Below are 12210 nucleotides of genomic sequence, written 5' to 3'. Positions count from 1 at the left end.
ATCGTCGTGTTTTTGTTGTCATTTGTCTCTAGGTATTTTTTGATTTCCTCTTTGATTTCTTCAGTGATCTCTTGGTTATTTAGTAGCGTATTGTTTAGCCTCCATGTGTTTGTGTTTTTTACGTTTTTTCCCTGTAATTCATTTCTAATCTCATAGTGTTGTGGTCAGAAAAGATGCTTGATATGATTTCAATTTTCTTATATTTACTGAGGCTTGATTTGTGACCCAAGATGTGATCTATCCTGGAGAATGTTCTGTGCACACTTGAGAAGGAAGTGTAATCTGCTGTTTTGGGATGGAATTTCCTATAAATATCAATTAAATCTATCTGGTCTATTGTGTCATTTAAACCTTCTGTTTCCTTATTTATTTTCGTTTTGGATGATCTGTCCATTGGTGTAAGTGAGGTGTTAAAGTCCCCCACTATTATTGTGTTACTGTCGATTTCCTGTTTTATAGCTGTTAGCTGTTGCCTTATATATTGAGGTGCTCCTATGTTGGGTGCATATATATTTATAATTGTTATATCTTCTTCTTGGATTGATCCCTTGATCATTATGTAGTGTCCTTCCTTGTCTTTTGTAACATTCTTTATTTTAAAGTCTATTTTATCTGATATGAATATAGCTACTCCAGCTTTCTTTTGATTTCCATTTGCATGGAATATCTTTTTCCATCCCCTCACTTTCAGTCTTTATGTGTCCCTAGGTCTGAAGTGGGTCTCTTGTAGAAAGTATATATATGGGTCTTGTTTTTGTATCCATTCAGCAAGCCTGTGTCTTTTGATTGGAACATTTAATTCATTCACGTTTAAGGTAATTATCGATATGTATGTTCCTAGGACCATTTGCTTAATTGTTTTCGGTTTGTTTTTGTAGGTCCTTTTCTACTCGTGTGTTTCCCACTTAGAGAAGTTCCTTTAGCATTTGTTGTAGAGCTGGTTTGGTGGTGCTGAATTCTGTTAGCTTTTGCTTGTCTGTAAAGCTTTTGATTCCTCCATCGAATCTGAATGAGATCCTTGCTGTGTAGAATAATCCTGGTTGTAGGTTCTTCCCTTTCATCACTTTAAGTATATCATGCCACTCCCTTCTGGCTTGTAGAGTTTCTGCTGAGAAATCAGCTGTTATCATTATGGGAGTTCCCTTGTATGTTATTTGTTGTTTTTCCCTTGCTGCTTTCAATAATTTTTCTTTGTCTTTAATTTTTGCCAGTTTGATTACTATGTGTCTCAGCGTGTTTCTCCTTGGGTTTATCCTGTATGGGACTTTTTGTGCTTCCTGTACTTGGGTGGCTATTTCCTTTCCCATGTTAGGGAAGTTTTCGACTATAATCTCTTCAAATATTTTCTCTGTCCTTTCTGTCTCTCTTCTCCTTCTGGAACCCCTATAATGCGAATGTTGTTGCGTTTAATGTTGTCCCAGAGGTCTCTTATGCTCTCTTCATTTCTTTTCATTCTTTTTTCTTTAGTCTGTTCCACAATAGTGAATTCCACCATTCTGTCTTCCACTTCACTTATCCGTTCTTCTGCCTCAGTTATTCTGCTATTGATTCCTTCTAGTGTAGTTTTCATTTCAGTTATTGTATTGTTCATCTCTGTTTGTTCTTTAATTCTTCTAGGTCTTTGTTAAACATTTTTTGCATCTTCTCTATCTTTGCCTCCATTCTTTTCCGAGGTCCTGGATCATCTTCACTATCATTATTCTGCATTCTTTTTCTGGAAGTTTGCCTATCTCCACTTCATTTAGTTGTTTTTCTGGGGTTTTATCTTGTTCCTTCATCTGGTATATAGCCCTCTTCCTTTTCATCTTGTCTATCTTTCTGTGAATGTTGTTTTTATTTCACAGGCTGCAGGACTGTAGTTCTTCTTGCTTCTGCTGTCTGCCCTCTGGTGGATGAGACTCTGTTCCAGAATTCTTGATGGCTATCTGGATAGAATAATCCCAGTGTACAGTGCCACCAGCAATGTGTGCATGCATATGTTTCACCATATTCCTGTCAGAATCATTTTATTTAAACATTATGTGTATTTATTTTGTACTGAGTGAGCTGGAAACTAGAGACATAGAGGAAGAAAGGTGAGTTTGGAGACTGCCACAATAGTTAAGGCTTAAGTGAGAAGAGACTCATTTTTGGTGATGATGAATATAACAAATTTATCATCAAACGTTGACTAAGCACCTGCTATGTGCCAGTCACAGTACTAAACATATTACTACCTAAGTAAATCCTCTCAATGTCTCTGTAAGATAATATATTATTAGTCTTGATTATATCGTTGAGGAAACTGAGACTGAGCAAAGTGATGTGACATACCCTAAGTCACACAAATATGAAGCTCCAGAGCTGAGGTTCAAACATAGACTTTCTGAAAGGACAGCTGCTGGAAGAATATTTTTTTTAATCCAGAGTTGTTAGTTACCAAAAAGAAATGGGGACCAAGGGAGGTGGCCAAGATAGCTGCAATATTGGGTACCTGCTGAGGAGTAGTGTTCCATTTGGCTCACTGTCCACGTTCTTGTTGTTCTCTTTTCCAGGAGACTCTGACAGTTTCAGCATAGTGCGGCCTCCAGGAGAAAAGCCAACCATCATCCGACCCCCAGTGAGGCCTCCAGATCCTCCCTGCCGGGCAACTACTACCCAGAAACCAGAACCAAAGCCAGATATAGTGACTGGCAATGCAGGGGAAATCCCATCGTCTGTGTAAGTAGGGTTGTTTTTCAACCTTGACCTAAAGCCCACCTTAGACCACTAAGAATGCTTTCAGGATCACCGTTATGGTTGTGAAGGGTGTACAATGCACAACTCCAGGGTATCATTCACTTCATAGTGTAGGGGACTGTTGCAGACCAGCTCTGTTCAGAGTGTTCTACTCAACACTTAAAGCTGGGAGATTTTTCCTAAAGCTGAGGTGTTTAAATCTTAGTACCCGATAGGGGACCCATTTTTCTTAGTCGTCCTGATCTCTCTAGGGTGATAAGATTACTGGCTGCTTTCATGCTTCTTTGCCTCTGGAAATTTGTTTTTCTTCTTATTACTACTGGTTTTAAAAGTAATTTAATGAACAGATTTGGTCATTTTACGTGTGCTTTGAGGCTTTTTTGTTTTTAAAGAGAGGGTATGATTTTTTAAAATCTTCCAAAATGGCTCAGATTCTCCAGAGAGCCTCTTACAGGGTAGTAGCAGAGCTAATATCCAACAGGCCCTCCTGAGGCTAGCCTGTAAGCCAAGGAATCAGGGATAGAGCCGCTAAGGTGGGGCCACAGCACCTCTCAGGGACCAGCTTTTCTTGGCCACAAAACTAGCCTGGCCGGCTTCTCCTCAGCCAGTGCCTGGGATCCCTCTCAGTATCCTGCCTCCTAGTGTTCCTTTTTCTTGTGTCTTTTATTTTCCATAATTGTAAAATTGAGAAAATAAGAAAAACAGAGCCTCTACCGTTTGGACTAATTAGCTAAGTGTATTTACACTTAGCCAAAATTGCCAAAATTACACTTAGCCAAAAATGCCAAAAATTATACTCTGAAACCAATAACTTGTTTCACTTATTTCTCCCAAGAGTAGTTTGAATGGGCAACATACTTAGACCATTCTGAACCAAGGGGGAGCAAAGGGTATCAGCCATAGCCTTGGGGGTGCCTATGGTCTCTGAGCCATTTCACATTCTGATACTTGGGTTTTTCCTCAGACCGAGATCCTTTGCAAGCTAAGGCAGAGCCTGGCATTGGTGGCCTATCTGGTTCATATTTTCTTTTCCTTTCCATTGGCCATTGGTTCCCACACATATTCCAGAGCAACTCACGGGACTTGGTTGGCTTCTCTTTGCAGGGTGGCTTCCAGGACCAGGTTCTTTGAAACAGCTTCCCGGAAAACAGGAAGGTAAGAGATGCAGGTGACAGAAATGAAACCAAATCACTTTTTAATAAATATATCATGAGCATGTCATTTGCTCTCTTAACATTCTATTTTTCTGTTTCTCTGTAGCTCTGTCTCTTTCTCTCTGTCTGTGTTTGTTCCTTTCTCTCCCCCAACACTGTCTCTCTGTCTCCCTGTCTCTTACCCTGTGTCTCTGTCTTTGTCTCTATACCTGTGTGTCTCTCTGCCTTTGTCACTCTTGTCCATTTGTCTCTTGAACACTGTTTCTTTCTCTGTCTCTGTAATTCTCAGTCTCTTTATGTCTCTCCTTGTGTTTTTCTACATATATCTCTGTTTCTTTGTCTCTGTTTCCCTATCTCTTTGACTCTTTTTCTGTCTCTCTCCATGTCTCTCTTTCTTTGTCTATCTCTGTATCTGTTGTCTCTGCCTCTCTGACTCTGTCTTTCCATCTCTTTCTCTCTTTCTCCTCTCTCTGTCTCTCACACACACACACATAGAGTACTCACATGCCAAGTGGTATTGCAAAAACTTTATGCTTGATGTAGGTCTAATTTTTTTTGTTAGTTTACTTATTTAGACCCTATTATATTCTAAAAGGGCAGCTGATAGGAATATATAGAAAGCAATATTCTAACATAAACAGCCTTAGAATAAGCATAGCCCTCATTTCAGAGGTAAACATTAGACTTAGGTGGTTGTTTTTGAACTGGCTGAATATATAAATCACCTGGAAAATTTTGAGGGAAAATAAAATGAACACAGATTCCTGCCTTCTGCTCTAGACCCACTAAAACAGAATCTCCAGGAGTAGGGCCTGGGAGTCTGGGTTTTTAAAATTTCCTTCCTTTATTTCTTTCTTCCAGTTAATTTGTTTTTAAAATTCCTCAAGTGCTGGTACAGGCTTTCCAAGGCCTATCATTTGGGACCCTTTAGACTAGAACACCTGGAGAAATTATTGCTTAGCCTTCAGGCACTCTTCTGTGAGTTTATTCAATGTTGCTTATCAGAGAGTTCAAAATTGTGCTTCCTGATGGGTGACAGGCGTGTAACTCTTCCAGGTATTCAGTTAAAAGCAGAACAATGTGCCTTTACTAGCACTGGAGCTGGGATAGGTTTGACATCATCTAGTTAAAACTGTGGGACACGACTCACCAGGACATGATTCTGAACAGCAGGTCACCCTAGTTCTGCTTGGCAGTCAGCCACAGGGAACTCTAGACTGGGCCAAATTCTCCTTAGACAATAATTTACCATTTATTCTACCATAACAAATGAAAGTGAGGTCAAAGCCCCAGATTTCTCTTACTGATAGAATGAAGATAAAGTTTTCACCTAGGACATTTTTAAAGCAGGCTTAATCAGATAGGCTTGAGGGAAAAAAAGAAAAACAGAAAGAGAGAGAATACTTTATATTCTTAATAAAGTATCTGCTTATGAGCAGGACTACTTCCTACTTCCTGGTGGTCCTTCCAACCTCCCTAGGATAAGCCATATGAGAATAAATACCAGGGAAATAGAATGAAGCAAACTAGAATTAACAGAATGAACTGGGCATATCTAAAGGAAAGCTTTTTAGAGGAAGTGATATCTGAGATGGGGCTTGAAAGATGGGTAGAATACACTGAAAACGTGAGGGATTGATCTGTAGCTTTGGACAGGGAACCAAGGCATTGAGAGGGACACATACTAGGCATGAACAAAGTCCAACAGAATCTTTAAGGCAGCCTGACTTTTAATAGGGAAACTATAGCCAACCTGGTGTTGAAAGTGTGGAAAGATTGGTAACCACTGCCTGGGCTTTGTCATTTAGTGCTCAGGGAAGTCTTGGACCAACTGCAACATAGGGCACTGTGGTCAAAGCAGACACTTCAGGCTGGAGGACGACCTGACCAATCCTATGTCCAGGCCTCTGGAACCTAAATTTAATCCTGTTCCTTATCCCCAGATTCCATCTTGGCAGGATTGTGGGTAAGACCAAGGTGGGTACACCAGTCCTCCAATATGTAATAAGCCACCTTCCTAGGTACCCACAGGTTCCTCCCACTCAGCATCCACATAAGGAAAGCACCCCTTCTGTCTAGGCCCCGATTCTGTAACCACCACTTGCATCAGTGCACCTACATGCTGGCTACTGGTCAAGATTCTTAGACTAGCCACAGTCAATCCCATCTCATCTCTAATGAAAATGATCTGTTTAACCTTTTCTCTGCCCCTTTTTGCTTCCAGTTTGTACGCCTGACTCTATGTAACCTGACATTTGAATGACCTCACTTCTCATTCATCTCCCTTCTACAATACAACAATTAAAAAAATTAAAAACTCAAAAGAAAATGAGAAGTGGCTCATCAAGAAGAGAAGGGAGGGGAAGACATTTCAGTAAGGCAGAATAGCTTATGCAAGGCAGGTTCACAAAGTGATTAGTGTTCCACTTTGGCTAGAATGTGGGGGTGAGAAGAAGGAAGCTTAGCTAGAGTTGAGGCCAAGAAGATGGATTGGGGCCAGATTGTAAAGGCCTTATATGACAAACTAAGGAGTTTGGTCTTTATTCTGTAGTCCATGGGGTGTCATGGAAAACTTTTCAGCATGACAATGCATATTCTAAGCTGCCTGAGTTATTTTAAAACACACACACACACATTCTGCTGGTAATGAGGAAGATAGTTGGGAGAGTAAAACCTGGAGGCAGGGAGACCAGTTAGGAGGCTAATCATCCTGGCAAGAGTTGATGAGGTCCTGATGTATGGCATTGTCAATAGGAATGGAATGAAAGGACAGATTTGAGGTAGACTCAGTAAGACCTTGCTGACTTTTCAAACATGGAGCATTGGAGAAAGATTAAGAGAGAAAGAAGTCTAACTTGGGCAGTTAGGTAGATGGTAGCAATAATTAATCATGGAGGAACAGGTTTTGTGGGAAAGTTTCTCTGCTCAATTTTGGACACAGTGTGTATGAAGACTCTTTGGGACATCAGATAGAGATGTCCAGTGGGTAACTGCAACTTAGACTAGTAATTGGGGCTGGATCTACATAGGTTTAGAGGTAGAACTGTTAAGTACAGCCACTGTACAAAGTTATAGGGGCATTCACATATACTACAATGTGAATAGTAACCTTGTGGGGGGGGGTCTCAGTATTTGATGGGGATTGAAATCATGGATGGGAATAAGATCACTCAGGGAGTAGGTATAAATAGACTTAAGAGAGAAGAGAAAAACAATGTTCAGGATATAGCCCTGGGGCAAGATGTTGTCTGGGATTTTCTGGCCAAATTATAGGGAGCTTGATTCTCCAGAATTGTCTCTTGCCTCCAACCATCCCCAGACAAGGCTACTTTAGGACCAATCTAAGCACATCAAGAGGCTGGTTTGGTCTTCAAGGCAAAGAAAGATTCATGTTTCACAAGGCACTTGCCTTCCCTCTTTGCCCTTTTCCCATTGGAGATAATCACAGAATGTAGTCTTTGGTCTTGGGCCAATTTCTCTGGTCTTCCCTTGCCTCCCATAGTATGGCACTCGAAGGATTGTGCTGGCACCTGAAAGATGTCTTTGTGTCTGGGATACTGGGCTCTCTAAATCTGGCAGAGAGGTAGCCCAACCTATAAGCATGGAGTGAGATGTTTTGAAACATCTGGATGGAATCACTTCCTCGTTTTTCAAATGGCCTAATTGCCACCGTCCTGGAAGGGTCACCCATCCACTTGCTTTCCTTTCCAGTTCTGATTTCTAGAGTCTTAGTGAAATGTCTTTCCTCCTTTACCCACAGTTCTCAAGGCAGAGTTCCTGGAGATGAGAGTTGAGGCCTCAGGTATGTAGTATCCATCCCTGATTACAAAACCTTGTTACACATATACCTTCTTTATGAGATCTGAGTTTTTGAGGACTGGAGTGCCATGTAGGTCCAGAGGGTGGGAATTCACCTCCATGCCTCAGTTCACTACCCTGTAATTACTTGACCCTTAAACTTACTGCCTTTTAATTATGAGGTTCTCTGTGTTTTAAGTTTCCTTTCTTTCTTGCTCAGCCAAACTACAGTATAGTTTTACAAATTGCCTTTGAATCAAGGTCATTAGGAATCCTAAATTGTGACATTTTGGGCAATTACATTTCCTTCTCTGGGCCTCAATTTCCCAATATGTAAGATGAAATGTTTGGAACCTTTTAACTCTGACATCCTTTGGGTCTATAAGAATATCAGTAACCTCTCATTTGATATTATAGCAGGTCCCAAGAGTCTACCTTAGTATCTGTAGGGGAACTTCATTCCTTCAGATCAAATCACAATTTCAGTCTTACCCCTTGAACCTTCATCCTTAGTTCTTTATATTTGTCTAATGCAAAGCATTTTCACTTCCATTATATCATTTAGTCCATATCAAATGCCAGAAATAGGGACGTTAATATGTATTTTCACTCAACAAATAAAGGAACTGAGGTTCAGAGGGGATAAGTAACTTACTGAGATCACCAGAACCATGGAGATCATGGAAATTTCTTTCTCTACTAGGAGTTCTGATTGACAATCAGATTGCTGGCATGACATGAACCAATACACACATAAATCAGATCCAGGTATCTGGAGCAGAGCTTTCCATGTACTCCTCAGCCTTCCTTTTCTTCATATCACTGCCAGTCCTCAGAGGTCTATGGGTAGATAAGCATTTTCTTATCAGCTCTCATGAAGGTGAAGTCCCAGTAAAAGGAAGTTTGGAGTTATTGTAGGGCCATAAAGGCAGTGGCCATTCAGCAAGGTGGGTAATCTCAGAGGTATCAGGCATCTGTATCTTCTGTAGACTTTTTGGGGATTAGAGTTCAGGCTTAAGGCACACAGTTTCAGCCCTGATTTTAGCACCGTATTAGGACAGTTTCATGGGATCTGAGTTATAAGGGCCTTTTTCTACCCAGCCGCTATTGCTCGGAAGATTAGCTACCTACCAAGAGAGGGCCTACTGCTCAGTGGCTGTTAAGTGTTTAACCAGTCCTAGCTAATTCCTTACTCTCTTCTTTCCCTTTCAGGTTTTAAAAGCCTTGGCCTCAGGGGACCCTTTCCAGGTTCTAGAAGAGTCTTCTTCAAACCCTTGTGTGCTGAAGAGCAGATCTTTCCTGGCCCTGCACCTTCAGGCTCTGGGATGCTATAAAATAAGGGACACACGTCCTAGACACAAGTTTATTTCTCCTTTGTATTCTGTCTTCATTCCCTCAGAAGGTCTATCTTGAGCTCCTATAAGACTGTGAATGGCTGAACTCCCTCAAGCCAGACTGCAGAAACCAAGCTATCCACCGACCTGAGTCGAAGAGAGGAGCTCAGTTTTCAACTCTTCTCTGAACTTCCTGCCTTCTCAAAAGGCCATCTAGCTCTGAAAGATTTGAGACTAAAGATTTATCTCAGAAGTCTTACCCTGAACCAGAAGTTACTTGAGTTGGGTCCATTGCTTACCTTGGAAGTAGGGGAGTAGGAATGTTTGCTGAACTTTCGAGAATCTCAATATGTCTCTTACTGAGGATATGGACCCTGGTGCCAGTTTGGAGCTTTGGCGCTGTAATATATTGCCAAGAATGTGTCTGCTCTTATGGGACCAGACAGAATGAGTGATGCCCCCACAATCCCTCCAAGTGGACTCAGGCCTTCCTGCTTCTGCATACAGCCGCTTAGGACAAATCTGCAAAGCATGTTTTACATGTCAAAGCCTAGGTCTGTTTGAATTATTCCTCCTCCTGTTTTCTCCTGACAGCTTCCTTTCCAAGCAATCAAGAAAGAAACAAAAGCTGAAGACAGTTCTTTTAAAAAAGGCAGACTGTGTTTGTTCTGCAGGAGTTCCATTTTTGGGTCAAATGCTGGGGAGAATTGTTAAGATGGATTGAGGCCAGGCAGTTGTCACTGTTGCTTCATGTCTGCCTTATGCAGATAAGCTGTTTTATCACCTGAAAGAAACAGTTCTTAACCCAATATCTGTGGATTCAGGAACTTCATAAAGCCTCTGAAATGGTATGCCTTTTCAATGTGCCTTTTCTGAGGAGATGGTCCATAACATTCTAGTGAATTTCAAATTGGGCCTGTGACACAATAAAGGTTAAGAACCACAGCCTTTGAGATAAAAGACTCTTTTTATGACCTATAAAATATTTGATTAGAAAGGCCTTTCAGAATTATTTAGTCTAACTCCTTAGTTTACCTTTGGGGAAACTGAGGCAGAGCAAGTTAGCAGCCATGTGTAAACAAGATACCACATCCCTGGGCACCTACACAAGGTTCTTTCCATTACACCATGCTTATCTAGCAAGGGGCCTTATGATTGGTCGCTTTAATGGCCATCATTTTGAGGATCTGGCTTTTACCCTCTTTCTTGGGCTACACATATTTGCCACCAAATGGGACTTCCAGACATAAGCTCCTGGTCTTCCTCATTTGCTATTTCAATCATTGGAAAGGAATTAAAACACAGTTAGTGTAGTGAGTCAGAAATCTGACGAGTAGACATTTCTGATTCCTGTTTGTTGAAGAGAAGCTGCTGGAGAAAGTGTCATCTCTTGTTTCCACACAGGTGCCTTGGCTTTAGGGTGGGCTTTAAGATAGCCTGTCTTTAGGGTCTGTGTAATTATAATGTGGTCCAGTGTGAGAGAAAGGACTTTCCTATTGGACTCTTATAGCCAGGCCCCACTAGTGCACTGACTATAGTACTGAGAAAGAAGCATAGACATGGGGAGAGGGGAGGTGAGAGAGAGGGTAAGGGAGAGGGAGATGAGAAAGAGAATGCACCCATGCCCAAACCAACTCTGAGATGCCTTTGGAACAGTGTTACTGAAAGGCAATAGCTACTTTCAAGATTGAACTCTAAATATGGCTTATTGATGAGTTAGTAACATGTAAGCTAAACACACTGAGAGCCTTTGTGGAAGTAATTGAGTAGCAATTTGATGACATTCTTAATGACGATGTACCCAGGTGGCCATATTGAACTCTCAGCTCTACCCAGTCTCAAAGGCAAATTTGCTAAAAAAACCAGGAGAAAGTAAGCCAAGTGGGCACCATTCTACCTGCTGCTCACCCTCAAAGGGAATCTCTGTGAGACCTACTAGCCTCACTCAGGAAGTACTCATTGAGCCACAGTCTCAGAGCTGTGGCCTCTCTGCTCTGTCCCATTAGATGACTAGCTAAACAAAGCAGGTGTGCAGATTTTAGCCACAGAAGCAGTGGCCAATGGGGCCTCAGTACCTTTGAAGATATTAGAGACATGATTTCACTCTGGTTTCCTTGGGGGGAAATTCCACAGTCACCACTACAAATATTGAGAGATTATTGAGAACCAGAGAAAGCCACCACAATTCCAGTAGAATATGTGTCCCAGAAATGTGGCTGTGAGATTGCTATGTGTTTCCTGGGACACAGATCTTTAGGCCTGGCCTAAAGAGTTGGGATCACCAGTCTGACTGGAAGCCAAGGAGCAGTGCCTGGCTGGCTCTACCCCTGCCCTGGGCTATACCCAAAGAATGAACCTCAGCACCTACCCTTTTGTTCTCTGATTTAAAGAGCAAAAGCTTCTGTGGAATGAGACTGGCTTGTCCTAGGCTTGATGGATGGATAGTCATTCAGAAGAGACTATGGGAAGGGGGTGATAATTGAAGCGTGTCAATTGTAGGAAATTATCCGCATACCTCGGCCAGCAGGTAGGAGAAACTGGCAATGGATGAACTGTAAATGTTGAGCTGTCAGTGATAACATTTATTAAGCACCTACTAAGTGCTAGATGCTTCATATACATTATATCATTTAGTCCCTACAATAATCATGCAAGTGGATGCTATCCTCCTCATTTTACAGATAAAGGATTTATGACCCAGCAGGCTAAAATTAACTGGCTCAAGGTCACACAGAAAGTAAATAACAGAATTATTATTCTAATCCAGCTTTCTCTGACTCTGCACTCCATGTTGTTTTCCCTTTGCCATATAAAGGCCATAATACTGGAGCTGACCTACTTAACAAAATATTAAAAGGCAAGTATTTGAGGGGAAGGAGGGGATGAAGGTCCAGTTTACAGGGGAATAAAAACTGGGCTGAAAGAGATTTCTGAGTTATGTTTTCTCCTCACCTTCAGAATGCCCATTTGATAATGTCTTAAAACGGATCATTTACTTTTACCTTGTGACATGAAGGATTTATATTTTAGTTGGTAGTTGTCAAGTCCTTGGCTTAGCTGTTTTTCAAAGAGAAAAAGGTCCTTGTATATGTCTGTTACTTCACCAAGGTTCTAGCATGTGCAGTTTTACCCCAAGAGACGGGCGGCATCCACACATGGTTTGAGAAATAGAAATGGTCTTGGTGCTTCTGCAGGACTTGATGCCT

At 41.4% G+C, this 12210-nt stretch overlaps 1 protein-coding gene across 1 annotated transcript in view; it reads left to right on the top strand.

Moving 5' to 3' along the window:
- OPHN1 (oligophrenin 1) overlaps positions 1-11929 on the top strand; it is a 121947-nt gene extending 110018 nt beyond the window's left edge. Inside the window, exons 7-10 of the mRNA XM_036840788.1 lie at positions 2535-2700; positions 3823-3873; positions 7633-7674; positions 8883-11929. Coding sequence (XP_036696683.1) covers positions 2535-2700; positions 3823-3873; positions 7633-7666 — 251 coding nt within the window. The 3' untranslated portion in view covers positions 7667-7674; positions 8883-11929. The remainder of the gene's footprint in view (positions 1-2534; positions 2701-3822; positions 3874-7632; positions 7675-8882) is intronic.
- Positions 11930-12210: the final 281 nt, after the last annotated feature.

The sequence above is a fragment of the Balaenoptera musculus genome, chromosome X (genome assembly GCF_009873245.2).
Source record: "Balaenoptera musculus isolate JJ_BM4_2016_0621 chromosome X, mBalMus1.pri.v3, whole genome shotgun sequence".
NCBI classification, from domain to species: Eukaryota; Metazoa; Chordata; class Mammalia; order Artiodactyla; family Balaenopteridae; genus Balaenoptera; species Balaenoptera musculus.
The sequence above is the reverse complement of the archived record's forward strand: the minus strand, read 5'-3'. Positions and strand labels throughout refer to the sequence as shown.